Source organism: Hevea brasiliensis, chromosome 14 (genome assembly GCF_030052815.1).
Source record: "Hevea brasiliensis isolate MT/VB/25A 57/8 chromosome 14, ASM3005281v1, whole genome shotgun sequence".
NCBI classification, from domain to species: Eukaryota; Viridiplantae; Streptophyta; class Magnoliopsida; order Malpighiales; family Euphorbiaceae; genus Hevea; species Hevea brasiliensis.
This window is the reverse complement of record NC_079506.1, coordinates 345,457-366,331: the sequence shown is the minus strand read 5'-3', so window position 1 is coordinate 366,331 and position 20,875 is coordinate 345,457. Positions and strand designations below refer to the sequence as shown.

Below are 20,875 nucleotides of genomic sequence, written 5' to 3'. Positions count from 1 at the left end.
CCTTGAACTTTGAAATTTTGTATAGTTAGATTTTTCTATTTTTTAACGGTTAGTTTTTTTAATTAAATTAATAGTGATGTGAATAATTATCACTCTTTTATGTAATAATAGTAAAACTAGTTATGATTTTTTTCACAGATTAGTCGTAAAAGAATTTCAGTCGAATGAGAGGATGAAATATTAGATATATAATGATTAATTAGAGAAACTTTGTCTTCAAAAATAACAATAATTGTTCATGTTATCACTATTTCAAACTATTTACATTAGTGTGTTATTTATAAATCGATTATTGAAAGTAAAAAAGTATTATTGTGAAAATTTTAAAATTTAAGAAGTTTTATGTTATATTTTTAAGTTCAGGCCTATTTTATTATAACCCTAAAGCTAAAAAACCAGCTATTAAAATCTGTCTCATCTTTCAATCTATGGTCTAAAAAATATAAGGAAATAATTAATTTTAATTATATATCAAGTTGACAAATTGAAGCGTTTATCGTCCTAAGCTCGTGGGTTTAGGCTCAGTTTGAAATTGTGTTTAAAATGTAAAAAATTGATTTAAAAAAATCCTTAATTTTGTTCTTGGCTATTCTTAAACAATCTCACTTCATTATTAATTGAAGAGCAGGTTAATGAGTTAATTAATTTATAAATAAGTGCTGTTAAATTGTTTAATAAAAAAAAGTATTTAGATTATGAAGATTTATTAACGGCTACAACCTAATCAATTAAGGTTTACATATTCTTCAATCTTCAGTTTGCTGTGCGTTCTCAAGATACCACATGAGATGGCATGCCAAGCATTTGGAAACTTCCTGGAAATTTCATGAATTAAATTGATTGGTTAATCTTCTGTTGACTTGTGTTAGTTTATGCATGTCCTTCACCTACTTTTATAATTAATACTCATGAAGTGATACTTCAGAAGAATTCATAATAATAATTAATTACATCTCAAGTATTTATCTTCTACTATAATAAATCCCATTAATTGCATCAGGTGTTCTATAATCTATACTTATTAAATTAAAATTAAAAAATAAAAGAAAAATAAGGAAAATCTTCCTCTAGCTCCCTTAGCAGACAGGTATATTTATTCAGCTCACAAAAGAGCTCTTTTCATTGACAGTTGCTTCTATCTTTCACTTGCATCAGTTACAAGAACCAGTTGATGGCTTCCCAATCCATGCAAGAGTATGTTAACTTCTGATTTCTTGTGTTAGGGAATTAATTAGCTTAATTAGTTAGTTGTATTTGCCTTTAATCATCATGATATTTGTAATTATCTGTGTGAGCTTAGTATTTTACATTGGCTTCATGTGTGCATTTCTTCTGGTTTCAACCAAGTTCATGTTTGTACTTCTTTGTGTATTTGGTCCAAGATTGTTCAGAGTTGTGGTCCTGTTCTGTTGTGTTCTGTTATTCCTCTTCTTCTTCATTGGCCAAACCATGGATAAATCCATCGTCTCAATTTTCTAATGAGCAAAAAATAAATAAACTCCAAGCTAGTTGAAGGGCAATGGTGTACAGAGTTTTTTCAGGGAAAAAATTTTCCATTTCAGGAAATGCAAGTTGATCATATGAAGAAAAGGAGGAGAAGAATGGCAAGAAAGAGAGAAATTATTATCCTCTCTCTGAGTTGTAGTTAGTAAATATATATGTTTGTGTGGAGACAGTGTCCAAAGAATGAAAAGGAAAATGTGGAGTTGATATATGTGGAAGCTCCTCAATAGATTTTACAAATTCCAACATTTTACACCATTTGGTTATCTTTTTTTGCCAATAAGTTATATGCATTTTGTTCTTGAATCCCCCCCAACCCCTAGTTTTTTTTTTTTTTTTTATTTCTAACGAATCTTGAACTTAAAATCTCACAATTTTAAAGATAATTTAATATTATTCTATTAAAACTTAGTCTACCTTCCTTTTCATAAATTCATGATCTTTCCCAATCAAATTAAACTTGTTTAATGGTATAGTTTTCATATTAATCTTCTTAATTTCAATTAGAGTTATTTATCGATCCGAATTAATCGGATATATTTTTATCAAATCAACTCAGTTGAGTGAAAATATGAAATATATATATGTACAAATTGAATGAAATCTTTTGCCAAATCTAAGCATAGAATTGCTAGTTCTCAAGCTTGGCTCAATTTAGTAGAGAGTGAGTTTTGATTAGGCAGAGGACTATACCTAGGGATAAAATCTACTATGCAAGAGCCTAACATTATTCAAACCACACCTGCTAGAGATCTAATTTTATTCGTAGTGCTCTGTCTCTATCTGAAAGTCTTCTTCACTATCCTTAGCCTCAGCCTAAAATAACAAGAAAGATAATAATAACAAATAAATCTAGAAAGATTATCTTGAATTTTATAAATTTTTGTGACTTATGCCAATGAGTTTTAATTTAATGGTCGGTGAATTTTTTTCAATTTAAATATGTGAAATCTTAAGCTCGAGTGATCAAATTAAATTAATAGATTAATCATTTTATCAGTCTCTAGTTCAATTATTTTATATTCAAATGATTGAAAAAAAAAATAAAAATAGGAAAGAAATTACAAGGGAAAATGAAATTAAAAGAAAATGGACAATCTGCAGGCAATTCTATTGAAAGAAATAGAGAATGCCTGTAACATATTAGTGGTTGAAATAAATAAACAAATGTCATTGCTAATTAACAGTTCATCAAGTATTAATTTATTTTATGATACAAGAATCAATGTTGGATAAAATAGTTACTAAGAAAAATTATTTATATAAAAAATGAACCTTTTTATTTATTTTCTCTTATTGTCTTATTTTTATATGAACTATGAACAATAATTACATAGATAATAAAATTAAAAACCACATAAATACAAGAAGGCCACACAATTCCAACTCAATACCTCATCAAAATCATAAAAATAAAAGAACCCATCAAGAGTGGAGAGATTCTAAATTTCTAATCCATTTAATGCTTGAGGAAAGCAAGCAAAGACAATAACATGGAAGAGCAAATCATAGCCCCAGAGATGCCCAAAGAATAAGCAGCTCCCTTGTCCATTGCTGGTGCTGGGGCTGGTGCAAATTCTTGAGCATCAACACTAGCAAAGAACATTGCCACAACCAAAAAGAAAGAAACCAAAGCCTTGAATGAGCTCATTTGTGCCATAGAGACAGAAAGATTTGTAGCAAGATTTGAAATATGTTAAAGAAGAGAGAGATTTGATGAAAAGGGTTGGGTTTTTGAAAGGTATTTATAGGGACCAAGAAAATGAAAACTTGGAACAGCTAGCTTTTGCAGAAGTTGACAGGTGAGAACAGCTTGAGGCCATGAAATAAAAGGGAACTTTCATAGCATATCATATGGGCGGTAGCCACATGGGTTTGTGACTTTGTGTTGTATTATGTTGGTTGAGCTTCTTTCACATTAAGGATCTTTAACTTGTAGTGAAAGTTCAGAAAAGTGGGAATTTGAAAATGAAGCTTTGGTGTTTTTCTTTGAAAAGTTCAATCTTTTAATGCCATTTTCAACAATCTTTAAAGTCCAATCATAAATTGGTTTTGGTTTCAAATTTTGCATCCACATGTAACTACAACTCATTATAATTATCTTTTAATCATAAACTAGTGAAAATTGACTATATAAGTTGATCCTTTCTAAAAGAAAATATTACAAAATAAATGAACATAAATATAAAAATATGTCACAACTATTTATTAATTAAATGTAAATTACTTAGAATATGTGACAATTAATTTTTAGTTAAGTTTTTCCTTATCCTTTATTTTATTTCATATTATTTATTTAAAACTATATTTTTCAAATAAAAAATATAAAAAAAAAATCATCAATTTCAGATGGAAGAGAATAGATTTGTAATCTTATAGTAAAATATTATTCATCAGCAAAAGAGAAAATATTCTTTTATCATCTCTTTTGATTTGTTTTCTATGTATTTCATTATATTTTCTATATAATTAATTAACAAATTATATAATATAAAATTAAACTTAAGTTTCATCTCTTAGTTGTGGAAAAAGACAGATGCCCCTAAATTATTCAACCTACGGGATAAGCAGCCTCTCCTATGGCTAGTGAAGAGGTCGGGAAGAATTAAGACTTCTTATTTATTTATTTATTTATTTCTTTTCTCCTTAGGAATAGATGATTGTTCATTTCTTCAAATTTTGGAATTGGTCTAAAAGAACAATTAATTGAGGTGGTAATAAATTTTACAACCTCCACTATTTTTTTTATTCATTGAAAAATCCATTTTACAATTCAATGTTAATCAAATCAATGTATATTTTAATTAGTCTGACTTAGTTTAATAATTAAAAACATATCACTTGACAGAAGTAAGTTTGAGTTTCTACTCTTTAATACCCTAAAAAAAATTCCAATCAAAATTATCAAAGAACATATAAACATACTGCTTCATTTAAATATATTTGTTACTATTTTCAAAATTTCAAGTTAAATGAATAATTATAATCAGGGCGGGGCCCTTGTGTCTTTGGCCTTAACCCTCCAAAAGTTTTTAAAATTAAAATTTATTCATAAATTTTAATATATATATATATATATATTTTTTTTAAATTACTATTTATCTCTTAAAACTATTTAAATTATAATTTTTTACTATAACTTTTATTGTAATTTAAAAAAAAAATTATTGTTTTTTCTTCATTATTTTTATTTTTATTTCAATCTCTGCACTTTTATGTAAATTTCACTTATTTTTTATATTATTTAATTTGATATCTTAATATTTTATATTTTATTTTAGTATATATGTTTTTATCAAAATTTTATTTAGTTTCCTTTTAGTTTTTTTTTTAGCCTTCAAATATGAATTTTTTAATTTCACCCCTGATTATAATTTAACAGAAAATTATTCAATATAATTATTATATATACAATTATTTTATTCTGATTATTGATCGTAAAATTATTTTCAACAAAATCTTCCGCAATCCTCCATGAAAACCAAGTTTTGATTTCCTTTTGCCTTTCCTCTAAAGGCACTACACGGATGATGGATCCCATTAAGCAATCTTTATGTTAAAGAATGTAATGAGAAGTACTGTAATTGTTAAAAACAAAAAATTAACAGTAAAAGGAAGTTCCAATTTCTTTTAATAAACAGAGACCACCTCATTCTGAGCTGTAATTGCCCCCCACTATACCAGCAAGAATCATGATAAATTGACACCTTCCATTGTTATTCTTCCTTTACTCTTTACTTTTCTTGTCAAAAACTTCTCTTGCTGCACAATTCTCATCCAACACCATCACACTAAGATGGTACGAATTCTCTGTTTTTGCAGATTTGCTACAAGCAACACGAATTTAGAACTCATCCAATAACATAAAAAAAAAAAAAAAGAAAAGAAAAGAGAAAACCCATGTAATATGGAAAATGAATTTCTCTATGAATATAATCCAACTAATAGAAATTGCAAAACGAGTCAAGTTGTGTGAACTTAAATAATTTTAGGTTATGAGTTATTTTAAGTTTTTTTCCTAGCATTTTATGATTGAATCATTTTGAATTGCAGGGCTAACCGTATTATCTATATATATTTTCATGATTGCTTTTAATTAATACTCAAACTTGAAATATTATAGTTTTGAAGATAGCTCCAGAATGACTGAACTAAAGGTCACCATAGGAAAAAACTCCAAGTTAAATTTTTGTCAATTTGTAAATTATAGTCAATTTTTGTCAAGGTCAATTTGTCAATTTGTAAATTTTTGTCAATTTTTAAAGATGTATTCACTGCATGAAATGATAGACTTAATATCAAAAATTTTTACTATTTAAAGTATAAAATTTGTTACAATAAATATACAGCAGTAATATATGAATCGCTGCAAATTATTATTATAAAATTGTAATTATAAATATTTTTTAACAAAATTATAATTATAAAAAAAAATTGTTAACGGTAATAATTATTTTTAGAAAAAATTTTTAATGATAATAATAATTACTATTATATCTTTTCTATGTACCATTAGCAACAATTATATTGATGGCTACAATAAATATAAATTTTAATAATATTTTTTTAACATCATTTTATATATGATGTTCCGATAATAAATAACATCAAGATAACATATTTAAATATCAAAGTTACAGATAATAGAGTGATAAATTAATGTGAAATTGTATTAAAAATTTTAGGTTATAGCATTCATAAATATCACTAGATGTTTGCTGATAATTTTTATTAATATTGTATTTTAATCTTTTTAACGGTATATAAAACTTATTATTAAAGTATAAATTTATTGTAGTGATATTAGTTTTATAAATAATAATATTAAAATTACCGTAAAAATTTTACTACTAATTATAATATTTACCGCAGTAGTTGAATGATGGATGGAGGCCAAGAAGTAAAGAAACTTCATTTTAATGCGTGAAAATTAATTTCAAAATACTTTTAATCATAAATATGAAAAAAAATCCAGTGAAAGTTCTGAAAGTAGGAATCTGAAAAATCAGGCTTTGGTAATCTAATTTCTTTGAAGGGTTCAATCTTTAGTGTCATATATTGAACAATCTTAAAAGTCCAATCACAAATTCACAATTTGCGTTTGGCTTCATATTTTGTAACCATATTGGCCACATTTCCTTATAGGGCTTCTTGCACATGAAACTACTACTAAATTTATAAACAAGTGAAAATTGACTTTATATAAACCTGCTTATTCTATTCTATTTAATTATGTAGAATTTTTTTTATAATAAAGATAAGAGAAAAATTCTTAGTTGTCAAAAAAGACAGATGCGTATTAATTATTGTCATGAAATGTTACCGACACACATTCATATATTCCTAAATTATTATCCTCATAAAGCATTTTCTTCTATGGCTATTTTCATTTCTTTTTTTAGGAAAAAATGATTATTCTTTCTTCGAAAATTTGGAATTGGTCTTAAATGAATAAATTATTATTCATTCTAATTTCTAAAACAACTGAATTGAAATGGTCATATTTTCTAGAAAACTGAGCTGTACTTGTATTGCCCATTGTGATACAATAAAATCCATATCAATCCTTAATTTATTCCACTCTGTAATTAAACCAATGAATCAAATAAAAATAACCCTCATCTCTCAATCCATCAAAAAATCTCTCTCCACATAGTACATATGTAGCAATGATATGTATATCTCATTATATATAAACAATAAATTAAAAAAAAAAAAAAAGCCCATCTCAGATCTGGCAAAAAAGAGAGATCTTTAGTGCTTCAACAGAGCAAGCATGGACAAGAAGAGAGAAGAGCAAATCACAGCTCCAGACATCCCCAAAGAAAAAGCTGCTCCTTGATCTGGAGCTGGTGCTGGTGCCAAATCTTGAGCTGAAGCAGCACCAGCAGCAGCAAGAACTGCCACCAAGAAAACGAGAGCCAGGGACTCGAATGAAGCAGATGCCATTTTAAATCTTGAAATGATGAACAAGAAAGAGCAAGCTAAACAAGAAGTAGATGTATTTGATTCTTGAAAATGAGAAGTGAAGAGAAAGGGATAAGCCTGCAAGATATATATAGGGAAAGAAACCGCGTGGGGTTCCACAGAGAACGTGGACAGGTGGATCGCCAAGTTGAATTTGGGGAGTGGGAAATCAAGAAAGTCCAGCAAGAAAACGACTGGCTGTTAAAGAATTTGAACGTTAATATTTATTTTATTGGTATCATATCTTTTGATTAGTATTTTTTTATATTTTATCATTTGCTTATTATATATTACATAATGAATTATTAGACAATTCTTTGGTCTGATAATATATTTTAAAAAAAATTTGGTCAACAATAATTCCCTTAGTTGTTCTAACCAGAAAAAAAACAATTTCTTAGTTGTCAAAAAAGACAATGCAATATTAATTATTTGGATATATTATAATTTAGTTCATAAATTTTAATAAAATCTATAATTTAATCTATAAATTTTTAAATTTAAGTAATTTAGTCTTTGAAATATAGTAAAACTTATAATTTAGTCATTCTATTCAATTATTCATCTAACTTACTGTTAATTATAGCAAAAATAACTAAAATACTTTTAACTCTAAATATTTGATAACTTAAACAATTTAATCCTTAAAAATTTATATGATAAACAAAATAATTTAATCAAGGGATTACTTCATTTGTAAAATTTAAATCAATAAACTATTTTGTTTACAGTATTAAATTGTAGAAACTAAATCGTTTTAATTAAAAATATAGAGTTAAGGATATTTTAATTATTTTTACTACAATCGATGGTCAATTAGTTGAAATATTATGTTATGTCAAATCTTTGAGCTAAATTGCTTGATTTTAAAAATATATGAACTAAATTGTTAATTTTACCGACCTTCAGGGAATAAATTGTTATTTGCCTTAATTATTTTAATAAAACGTTAGACATGTGACCCTAATTAAATTATTATGCTATAAAGCAATTTCTTCTATGGCTATTTTCATTATTTTTTTAGGAAAAAATGATTATTCTTTCTTTGAAAATTTGGAATTGGTCATACATGAATAAATTATTATTCATTCTAATTTCTAAAACAAGAATTGAAGCCGTCATAAGTTGTATAGGTCCAGAAATTTAAACCCATTAGAAGGAAACTCATAAATATAATTATATATTTAATTAATAAAAGGTTTAGAATAAATAGTAAGAAAAGATGAATGAATATACGCAATCCATCATATAATTACCATTAATAAATTAGATATAATTTAATTAAATTTTTTGTAAAATTAGAAATCTCAACCTTACTTATTTTTATAATTGTAGTCTGAACTTTTTTTCTTAAAAATCATATTCTAAATTATTGATAAAAGTACAATTATATCCCATCATCAACCACATAATTAAAAATTAATAGAATTGGCATTTCAGACATATTTTAATTCTCCGAATTATTGAACTTAAACCCTAATAATCTAATATAACTAAGGCTCTAGTTCTCGTTAACTTTGAGTATAATTGCACTATTAACAATAGTTTAAGGTGTAATTATTAAAAAAAATAAGGTGCATTGTAAAAATAATAAATTTTGAATTTTTTTTTCTTTATTCCAATTTTTTTTAAAAAAATATCCCAAATCTTTATTTCATTGAAAATTAAGTTATTAAAAATGTTATTGAGGTTGAAAAAAAAAAATTAGATTGCCCAAAATTAGATTGCCCTATCTTCTGCTTAAAAAAAATTTCAAGGAAGCAAATAACTCTATTGCCCCCCCAAAACAGCTGCTAGGAATCATGACATTGAAGCCTTCCATTTTCGTTCCATTGTAATGTAGCAGATGCCATTATAGAATTTTCTTGGAATTATATTCAAAATTTCTAACTCAAAATTTGGAATGGACTATGGCTACGAATCATGATTTAAAGTGAAGCACCAAAATTCTGCGTGGGAACCCATGTTTTGATAAATTTACACCTCCCCATTTTTCCTTTTCCATTACTCAAACTTTCTTGTCAAAATTAATCCTGCCTTGCTTGACAAATATCATCCAAAATGGTATGAAAATTAATTTTATTAATGAGTTTTAGTTTAGTGTCAAATTTTAATATTAATTAAAATCAAGAACAAATACACTAACTTCTTGATGTACTGCAGTGTATTTGTTGCCCCTTTAGCTTGTCCACATCAAGAACACATATGATAGCCCTTGAACAGCTTCTAAAGCTTTTTATATTATTTAGAAAATTAATTTCTGCCTTTTAAAATATTAAAGATATAAACAGAACACTATAAGTAATTTCTAGTATTTTTAAATCAAGAGATTGTTTGCTAATCTCTTGGAATAGATAAAAGAAGAAGATGAAGAGGAGGGAGACCTTCTTGGGTGGCGGCACCAAAGAAAATAGCTGCTAGTTGTGTTGTTTTCTTTTCATAACAATACTTATATAGGTAGGTCAACACATAAAACCCTTGCCACATGTCACCCTCTGATTGGTTCTAGGTTTAATTGACCCAATTACATTGTGCCAAGTGTCAAACCTATATTTAATCTTAATTTTAATCATCTTACATGATTAAAAGACATTTTGCAAGTTTATGTGTAGTGCCATGTGTCACTATCTCATGGTGCCACATGTCATCCTGTGAAATGACCAAAATGCCCATGTGTCTTAATTTTGAGTTCTCAATCCAAAATAATTATTTCTCTTCTTCTAATCAATTTATATCAATCATAAATCAATTAATTAATCTTTATTAATTAATTGATCATTAATTAAATCCATATTTAAACACTTTAAATATAAATTTAACTTATACTGTACATCCAATAACCTAGATTCGGTTTCAAGTCATGCTAGGAATTTTGCAATCTAATTGCAAACCAAACATATTTAATTAATTAATTAAACTCTTTAATTAATTAATTAAACTCTTTAATTAATTAATTAAATCATATTTAATTAGGTGATTACTTGTGTATGTGTGTGACTGTTACACTCATTTCATATAGGCAATTTAGGGTAGTTTTGCATCCATTGTGCCCTTATATTTTAGTATATTTTATGTTTTTAGCTTTATTTTAGCTTATTTGTTAACTTTAGATACTTTATATTTAATTTTCGTAATTTTGTTGTTTTTGATAGGATTTTGTGGCAAATCGAAGATCAATGAGTGCATTAGGAAGTGATTTGAAGAAATTTGGAGTTCTTTAAGCACAGAGGAAAGTTGAAGAAATCAAGCCTTGAAAGAGCAAGTTAGCCGAAATTTGCTTGAGACTTTGCTTAAGATCCTGCTTAGGGTAAAGCGGCAGTGCTTAAGGTGCAGCACAAGTCAAGCATGAGCAGAAAAGTCTATTTTACTCTAAGTCTACCGAGATTTGCTGAGGGTCTGCTTAACCTTAAGCAGACAGTGTGACCAGAAGCTGAAATTTGCTAAGAAGCTGCTTAGGGTTAAGCCGTACCCTAAGTAGACTACCCAGAATGTGAATAGTGCTGCTGACTTGGATAATTTTACACCACATTTCCTATCCACTCCTTGGCTCTTATTTACTTTTAGGGCAACTTTTTGGGACCATATAAATTCATCATTTCCTAGTTTTTGCCATAAGAGAAAAAGGAGGAGAAACAAAAAGGAAAGAAAATATAATAGAGAGACAAGGAGACGCCATTTTTTTTGGAGAGGAGCTGCTGCAACCATTTTTGGAGCTCTAGAAGCTAGAGTTTTGGGTTCTTCTACCTGGGTTTTTCTATTTTAGTCCTCTTATCATGTTTTTCTTTACTTTTCCATCAATCTTTCTTGTAAATACCATTATGAGTGAGTAAACTCTTTGGATTTCAAAGTTGGAAAATATGTTTTAGATTAATTTGTGGATTTGGACTGGGTATTTCCTTATTTTACATAAATATAAGTTTTGATTATTTCCTTGTGTGCTTGATTTACTTGCCTAATGTTGGTACCCATTAGGTATCGTGTTAATCTTTGATTGAAGGACCGAAAGGTGAAAGTCATTGATAGATAATCAAGGATCGGAACTTAAAATCACCTAGATTTAGAAATAAACTAGGCTTTTAAAAGGAATTAATTATTGGTTACAAAACTTAATGGGTTTTAAAGTAATCAAATAACATACGAAAGTTTGGTTATTTTAAAACACACTTTGGTTTGCTTGAAAAAGATATCAAAGGAATTTAGAATCAATTTCCTTCAAACTCTATTTTTCCCTAAAAAATTGGAATGCCCAAGACAAATCCCAATTAATTTATGCATAAACCCCCAACTCTGGAATCGCTTTTAACATAATTAGACTTTGATTTGAATGACCCATTGTTAATTTAGTTTAATTGCAAACTAGATTAGAATTTATTAGTTTGCTCTTTACCCATATTCTAATTAGATTAATCGATTTACTTTGCTCATTTACATTTACCATTTATCCCTTAATCATTAGCCCAAATAATCGCTTCATTCATAGTTTGGTACTCAAACTGAAAATCCTCGTGGGAACGATACTTGATTCATCACTTTATTACTTGAGACGACCCGTATATTTGCGATTCGCCACATCAAGTTTTTGGCGCCGTTGCCGGGGATTTGATTTTTGTTTGATGTTGAACAATTGTTTGTTTGGTTAATTTGGGCATTTTATTTTATTTTCTTTTTACCATTTTACTTTGAGAATTTGTTTATTTTGTTTTTCAGGTACTTTATTTTATGAGAAGGACAAAAAGTGAAGAAATCAATTTATTCTTTAATCCAGAAATAGAAAAGACAGCAAAAGCTTTAAAAGCAGAATCTAAAAGGAGAAAAGCTGAAATTAAAGCTTAACAACAACAAGAAAGAGCACAAGAGCAAGAGCAATTACAAGAAGAAATGACGAACAACAATAACAACCACTCTATGAAGGATCATGCCTATCCTAACATTGGGGATTTCATGCCAAGTATCACAAGACCAAGAGTAGAAGCTAATAATTTTGAATTGAAGCCTGCACTCTGTCAGATGGTACAACAATCACAATTTGGAGGAAATCCAAGTGAAAGTCCACAGTGCATCTAGCACACTTTCTTGAGATCAGTGATATGTTGAAAATAAATGGAGTTTCTGATGATGCAATTCAACTCAGATTATTTCCTTTTTCTCTGAAGGACCGAGCTAGAGAGTGGTTACATTCATTGCCACCGGGTTCTATCATAACATGGGATAAACTTTCTCAAGCATTTTTAGCTCAATATTTTCCACCAAGCAAGACAGCTAAGCTAAGAAATGAGCTGACTTCTTTCAAACCTAGAGATGATGAGAGCTTGTATGAAGCATAGAGAGGTACAAGGATTTGCAAAGGAGATGTTCACATCATGGGATTCCTAAGTGGATGCTTGTTCAACACTTTTACAATGGAGTTTCACCAGCTATTAGAAGTACAATTGATGCATCTTACGGAGGTGATCTTATGGAGAAATCAAGATGAAGCTTTTACGCTCTTGATAAAATTGCTTATAGCAACTACCAATGGAGTTGTGAGAGGAATGAGATCAAGAAACCAGCTGGTATGTTTGAGCTTGATGCCATGAATATGATTAATGCTAAGTTTGATGCTTTGACAAGGAAGATGGACAAGCTAAGCATGAAAGTAAATTCTTCAACTGGAGGTTCTAGTAATTCAGTAGAAGTTGGAGCTGCAAATGTCAATTGTGCAGCTAATTTTTTTGCACTTAATCAAGATTTTTCAAGTGAGCAAGTGGATTATGTGGGGAACTACAATCAAAGACCAGGTGGTAACCCATTTTCTGCAACTTATGATCCAGCATGGAGAAACCACCCCAATTTCTCTTGGGGAGGTAGACAAGGACAACATCAAAATTTTCAGCAACCTTTTAGGTATCAACAACATCAGAATTTTTAGCAGAATAGAGGTCCTCCTGGGATTCCTAAACCTCAAAATGCACCTGCTCCACCTCTACCACAACAAGCATAACCAGACAAGATAGCTAGATTAGAAGCTATGATTGAGACTCTACTTGTAAGCCATCAAAGTCAACAAGATATGATTTCTCAATTAGCATCTAAAGTAGATCAAATGGCAACACACAACAAGATGTTAGAGAATCAAATAGCTCAACAAGCTAGCTCTTCAAATAACAAAGCATTTGGGAAGCTCCCTAGCCAGCCAGAAAATCTAAGGGAGCAGTGCAATGCTGTTACTTTAAGAAGTGGAAAGGTAATGGGGGAAGAACACGAAATTGAAGTAAAGTTGAAAGAAAAGAAAGATGAGTGAGAGTGAATCCACTTCAACTAAAGCTAAAGCTAGTAAGGAAGCAAATGAAGAGAAAGAAGATAAAAAGAAAATTGAAGAGAAATATGTTCCTCCTGCACCATACAAGCGACCATTGCCCTTTCCTCAGAGGTTTCAGAAAGCACAATTAGATAAGCATTTTGGGAAATTCCTTAAAGTTTTGAAGAAGTTGTATATCAACATTCCATTCACCGATGTCATTTCTCAAATGCCTTCTTATGCTAAGTTTTTTAGGGAGATTTTATCAAATAAAAGAAGGTTGGAAGATTATGAAAGCTGTTGCACTTCGAGGAGTGCAGTTCTATATTGCAGAACAAGCTCCCACCTAAGCTGAAAGATCCTGGAAGTTTTTCCATACCATGTCACATTAGAGAAACAAGTATTGAGAGAGCATTATGTGACTTGGGGGCTAGTGTTAGCTTGATGCCACTTTCCATATGTGAGAAGTTAAAGGTTGGAGATCTAAAGCCCACAACTATTTCTTTGCAGTTAGCTGACAGATCTATAAAGTATCCAGTTGGGATTTAGAGAATGTACCATTAAAAGTTGGGAAGTTTTTCATTCTAGTGGATTTTATTGTACTAGAGATGGAGGAGGATGTAAGAACGCCCATCATACTTGGAAGGCCATTTTTAGCCACTGCAGGAGCTAATATAGATGTAAAGAATGGGAAATTGAAGTTGACAGTGGGGGAGGAGGAAATAGAGTTTAATTTATTCCAACATTCCAAGAAACTAGCTGTGATGAATTCTTATTATAGGGTAGATGTTATAGAGCATGATGCTAAAACTGAAGTTACTAAACTAGAGGAAAATCAAGCCATTCCAATGCAATGCAATCAGCATAAAGTGTGAAAGAAAAAGTCAGCTTTACCATCTCATTTGATTAACAATGAAGCTTCAAAAGTTAAGCTCAAGCCTCCATCAAAATCACTCAAAAGAGGAGATTCATCTAAAATTTGTAAGAATAATCTTCAAGATATAGTTGGGATTCTGAACAAAGCAACAAGTATTTTCACATATAATGGGAAAAAGTTGAAGTATAAATTCATTTCAGCACCTGTTGTGAAGGGAGGTAACATTTTCCAATTCCAACCACCATGAGCTTTAAAAAGAAGGTTAAGCTTAAGACCTTAAACAAGCGCTTCTTGGGAGGCAACCCAAGCGTATCCTTTTATAGTTTATTAATCTTCTATTTCATTTCATTTTTAGCTTTTACCCTCATTAAACTCAAAAGTGACATTTGTTTATCTTTTGTAGGTCATTCATGAAGATTGGGCAAATTAACATATGTAGCAAATACAAAGAATTGAAAGAGAGCAAGTATAAAGCAAAATACTGCACTTTATCCAGTACCTGTGAACAGTAATACTTTTAAACTTGTGCTAAATTGCTGATATTGCAATCTTCTTGATAGCACATGTTTAATTTTGTATCTTGTGTAAATTCTGTTAAATGCAACTTGAATGAGGATCAATTTTGATATTTAGGACTGATGTGAGCTTTATTAAAGTACAAAAATAGTGTTTGTTAAGTTTTACATTTTAATGTATATATAGTTTTGTAATATGTTAGAAATTTACATGTTTTTGTTTGAATTACTGCTAGTTTTTGTAGTCTGCTAATTTTTATTCTTGCTCAAGCTCTTTGTTCATCTTTGCTTAAAAAGTCAATTTCTATGTTTTTTTTGCAATTTTGAATGTCCAAACTTGTCTCAAATCTTTCTTTGAAAATGTGCTTTTGGTATAAGTTTAGGAATGAGACCATTTCATTAAGTTTGCAAAAAGGTAATCACAATTGGTGCCTAATTTGAGCTAATTACCACATGCTTGTATCATGCTTGATAAGTTTATGAGAGATGATGAGCTTAAATTTTTCAATTTTGTGGTATTAATGTGCATTTGGTAATTGCTGAGGGTTATGATAGCATTCCATAGCATTTGGACTGTTTTTGGTAAGTAAAATCACAATTTTTCCCAAAACCTGCCGAAACTTGCTGATGATGTTGCTTACTAAGCTATATCCTATGCAAATTCTGCTGAACCCTATGCTTAACCCCAAGCATAACTCAAATTACCAGATGTCTGCCCTACATTTTAAAAAGCCCAAAATTTCGGCCATTTTTTTTTTATGAAGCCCTCGCCCAAACTCCCGATAAACCAAAGCTTCATTCCGCCGACTCCCTTCCCACACCATTTTTTTCGGTATTTCTAGGGAAGCTGAAGAGTTTATTTCTCTTCATTAAATGGTGAGAACCAAGATGTGGTCCACCCACAAACCCAAGCCCAGAAAATCTCAATGCTCTGTCAAATCGAAAATGGCTACTCCATCTTCTTTACCCACAAACCCTAACCCCAGTCCCAGTCCACCACTACCTCAATCGCCACCACCGCAAACACCACCACTACCCCAAAGCCAAACACCAACCCTCATTCCGCCGACCCCCCTCTCGCCACAAAATGAGCCACAAAATGAAACACCCATTTTCGAAACTCAGTTCCAAGAACCAATGTTTGAACCTGCGCCAGCTCAAACCAAATCTAAAGGTAAAACTAAAAAGGCTGCTGGTAGACCCAAGAAAGCCACTGTCGAAAAAAGAAAAGGAACGCCCTCTGTTCCTTTGGACTTAAACTCTCCACCTCAACTTTCCTCTGAACCAGTCAGCAAAAAAACTAGGTCCTCCTCGCAAATTCCATCACCAGCGGTTCAAACCCCTGTACCTCAGTCACCCTTAAACTCTCCCCAGCCTGCCACTGCTCCAGCAGCACCTATGTCATCTGCCAATGATATAGAGGAGGTACTTTCTCCATTACCTTGGGCTTTTAAATACATGGATATGAAAAATGCTTATGAGAGTTTAGCTTCTAAACCTATTTTGGCGAACAAATACATGGATGAGCAGATTTTAAAAGAGTTAGGCATTTATGACTCTGTATTTGCCTATTTAGATGCTGTCAACTGGACTAAGTTTGCTAGGATTAGGGAATCAGTGTACAAGGATTTGACCTTAGAATTTTTGAGTTCCTTAAGGCTGAATTTCAAACCAACAATACCTGAGCATAAGGATGTGATTTATTTTCGATGTGCTAGCATTGATAGGGAGTTAGACATGGATTCTATGAATGAAATTTTTGGTTTTCAGGATTCGGGCTATAAAAGTATTGAGTGGTAACAAACCATCTATGACCCTGTTAAGTTCTGGAAAGATATTGCACCTTATGGGGGTTATTACAGACAGAGGACAACAAAAGCCTCTAGGATAGTCAATCATGTGTTGAAATACCTCCATAGATTTATCTCTTACACTGTTTTAGGAAGGGGACATAGTAACAGCATTGTGGGTACTGGAGATTTATTTTTCTTGTGGTGCATGAAGGAGAGAAAACAAGTTAGCACAGCCCATTTCCTAGCTACTCATTGGCACCAAACTGTCACAAAGCATACCAAAGGTAGCATAGTCTTTGGAGGATATATAACTGCCATAGCCAGTTCATTTAGCTTTGATGCTAGTCTATATAAGCTACTGCCAGTGTCTGTTGAATCATATATAGACAACACAATGTTGCTACACATGGATCTTTGTGAGAAAGTAGGACATACCTATGCTTTGTTACAGCAGCATGCTGAAGCCAGTGGTACTCCAAAACTAACTACCTTTGCACCAGCAGAACCCCAAACAACCACTGCCCCACAGTTTCAGCAGATATTTTGTCCCTCTTAAGATCCTTGGAATCCAAAGTAGCCAGTTTCACTGTCCAACCATCTGTTCCCTCACCTGACACCATAGATATCCTTGCAACCTTGAAGAGCTTAGAAGTTAAAATTGATACCATGGGTCAGCACCAGGTCAACCAAAAGAAGAAGCTAGAAAAGAAACTTAAAAAGAGATTTTCATCTCTTAAAAAGAAGCAGAAGCAGCAACAACTTCAAATGTTGGAGCTCTACAACAAATTGGCCCAATCTTATAACAATTTATATCATTGGGGCCAATACATGCTTCAAGAAATGAAAGACCTCACAGAAAATTTGGAAACTGCTTCTGAAGCTTCAGATCACAATGAACCTACCGTAGAACACAGGCGGACCTAATACGACAACAAAGCCTTGACAATGAGCTTAAGCGATGTGATAGTTTAGTACTAGTTTTAGTTCTTCAATTCAGTTTTAGTCTCTGTTTTAGGTTTATTTTGTAATCTGTTTATTTTAATCTTCAAACTTTAGTAATAGTTGTAATACTTTGGTAATTAGTTTTTATGATTATATTTGCATTCATTTCCTTTAGTTTAGTTTATTTTATTTTATCTTCTGATATGGATATAGTTATTCTATGAATGCTCTTTGGTTTAATTCTTGATTTAACTGTTAGATCTTATTTCATTACACTTTTTCATCTTCTTGCACATTATTTTTGTACTTTATCTTTTATTCAGTCCTAATTTTGTTGATATTGATGAGTTGCACAATCTCCTTTGAGCTGCATATGTTTAACATCATTTGGAGGTAAGAGCTTACCCTTTTACTATTTATGCTTATGGTATGTTGCCAATGCTTATGCTTTTGCTTACCCTACGCAATAGGTTAAGCAACATCTTAAGCAGTGTAAATTCATACATTTGGGATACTTTTTCACATTTTTCTCTCTAAAGCTTCATTGTTAATATCATTTTGAGCTAATTTTGAAATACTTGAGCTTATATTGATTTAATCCCCAATTGTATATATTTCATTAATTGATTAGTTTACACAATTTTGCCCATCTTTGCATTCATTTTAGACATTGAGGACAATGTTTCATTTGAGTTTGGGGGTGAGGGCAAAATTTTTGCAAAATTTTTAAAATTTTCTTTAAAATTTTCATTCATTCATTTATTGCATTTCATTCATCCATATATAGATAATCCATACACTTATACATATACCACACACATGTCTATACCCATATACATACATTTGCATATAGTTTTCATATAGAATACACTTAGTTTTAATTTGATTTATGCATTCATTTTAGGATCATGCATATCATAAAAATAATTTTTTACCTTATCCTTAGAGGATTGAAAATTGCCTTGAAGAGCAATTGAGCTTACTTTTAGAAGGGTTTGATGGATTGAAAGTTCTGGATAGGTGCAAAATTATTAGATTCTTGTTTTAGTTTATATCTTCTTAGCCAAAGGCCACCCAATCAATTGTGTTGACTTTGAGTGCCTAGAGAAAACTCTAGGGTGAGAAGTAGCTAATTGATGTCTCACCAATCCTAAAACAATCTTTCTAAACCTTTCAAGGTGAAATCATAGTATGCACTTGAGAAAGAAATGATCTAGGCATTCTTTGAATTTTAAACCCATATTTTAACCTTAGCCAACCTCACTTAAAAATTTTCCTTTGGAACCAATTTGAGCCTACATTTATCCCTCTTATTCCTTTGGAACCCATATTAATACCTAGCCATAAACCCAAACACTTACCTACCCTCCATAAGAATAATTCTTTGAGTGATAGATACAATTAAAATAATAATAATAATAATAATTAGTTGGGAGAAGTGATTAAAAAAAAAAAAAAAGCTAGCAAATTCAATTATGGTATGTAAAGTAATTCACCACCCAAGTACACAAAGAAATGAGTTTGGGGGTGAATTGAAATGGACAATTATAATTCAAAGTCAATGTTATTTATGTAGTCCCTCTAAAAGCTTCAAAATTATATGCTAGCATTAGTGAATAGTTGTAAAGTTCCTTCCCCCATTTGATTCAAAAAAAAAAAAAAATTTGTGTGTCTTGATCTTTTAATAATTTGATTATTCTCATATTTTGTTACTTTTATCCTTTCCTTGTTAGCCACATTATCACCCCCTTGGCCCCATTATAACTCTTGAAAGTCCTTTTAATCTTTTGATGGTGTTTTACTACATTAGTGGAGATTGGAATAGGAGAATTGCCTATGGGATTGTGATATCATTAATCCATTCATTTACTTTCATCATTATTTAAGACACTTTAGTTTGTTGATTACCCTATAGTCTATTTAGGCATGATTATTCTTTGTGATTGATTGGTTTGGGCTTGATGATATGAATAATTGACCCAAGGCTAAGCGGTGATAACTTTGGTAAGGATTGAATTCTTTGCACCTTGAAAGTGGGTATATGGTTTGTTGGTGGCTAAAGGTAAGCTTGAAAGTTTGGATTAGTAATTTTCATAAATTTAAGGTAAGGTACCCCAAATTGCATTAATTGTTTTTAATTTGCTTGAGGACAAGCAAAGGTTTGAATTTGGGGGAATTTGTTACACTCATTTCATATAGGCATTTTAGGGTAGTTTTGCATCAATTGTGCCCTTATATTTTAGTATATTTTATGTTTTTAGCTTTATTTTAGCTTATTTATTAACTTTAGATACTTTATATTTGATTTTTGTAATTTTGTTGTTTTTGATAGGATTTTGTGGCAAATCGAAGATCAATGAGTGCATTAGGAAGTGATTTGAAGAAATTTGGAGTTCTTTAAGCACAGAGGAAAGTTGAAGAAATCAAGCCTTGAAAGAGCAAGTTAGCCGAAATTTGCTTGAGACTTTGCTTAAGATCCTGCTTAGGGTAAAGCGGCAGTGCTTAAGGTGCAGCACAAGTCAAGCATGAGTGAAAAGTCTATTTTACTCTAAGTGCCGAGATTTCTTTGAGGGTCCGCAACCTTAAGCGCATAGCACGATCGTGAAATTTGCTAAGAAGCTGCTTAGGGTTAAGCCGTACCCTAAGCAGACTGCCCAGAACGTGAATAATGCTGCTGACTTGGATAATTTTACACCTCATTTCCTATCCACTCCTTGGCTCTTATTTACTTTTAGGGCAACTTTTTGGGACCATATAAATTCATCATTTCTTAGTTTTTGCCATAAGAGAAAAAGGAGGAGAAACAAAAAGGAAAGAAAATATAATAGAGAGACAAGGAGACGCCATTTCTTTTGGAGAGGAGCTGCTGCAACCATTTTTGGAGCTCCAGAAGTCAGAGTTTTGGGTTCTTCTACCTGGGTTTTTCTATTTTAGTCCTCTTATCATGTTTTTCTTTACTTTTCCATCAATCTTTCTTGTAAATACCATTATGAGTGAGTAA

The 20,875-nt window shown here is 30.8% G+C and overlaps 2 protein-coding genes and 1 non-coding gene across 3 annotated transcripts; 2 read left to right on the top strand and 1 right to left on the bottom strand.

Annotated features, from left to right (window-relative positions):
- Nucleotides 1-12,731: 12,731 nt before the first annotated feature.
- LOC131173502 (small nucleolar RNA R71) lies at nucleotides 12,732-12,837 on the bottom strand. Its single transcript, XR_009143818.1, has one exon. It is a non-coding gene; the product is annotated as a small nucleolar RNA R71 (small nucleolar RNA).
- Nucleotides 12,838-13,742: 905 nt separating this feature from the next.
- LOC131173382 (uncharacterized) lies at nucleotides 13,743-14,296 on the top strand. The gene is made up of 2 exons (XM_058135694.1): nucleotides 13,743-13,939; nucleotides 14,068-14,296. The coding sequence occupies exons 1-2, from the start codon at nucleotides 13,743-13,745 to the stop codon at nucleotides 14,294-14,296; spliced, it is 426 nt and encodes a 141-aa protein (XP_057991677.1).
- A 1,788-nt stretch (nucleotides 14,297-16,084) lies between these two features.
- Nucleotides 16,085-17,030, top strand: LOC131173381 (extensin-like). Its single transcript, XM_058135693.1, has 2 exons — nucleotides 16,085-16,680; nucleotides 16,910-17,030. The coding sequence occupies exons 1-2, from the start codon at nucleotides 16,085-16,087 to the stop codon at nucleotides 17,028-17,030; spliced, it is 717 nt and encodes a 238-aa protein (XP_057991676.1).
- Nucleotides 17,031-20,875: the final 3,845 nt, after the last annotated feature.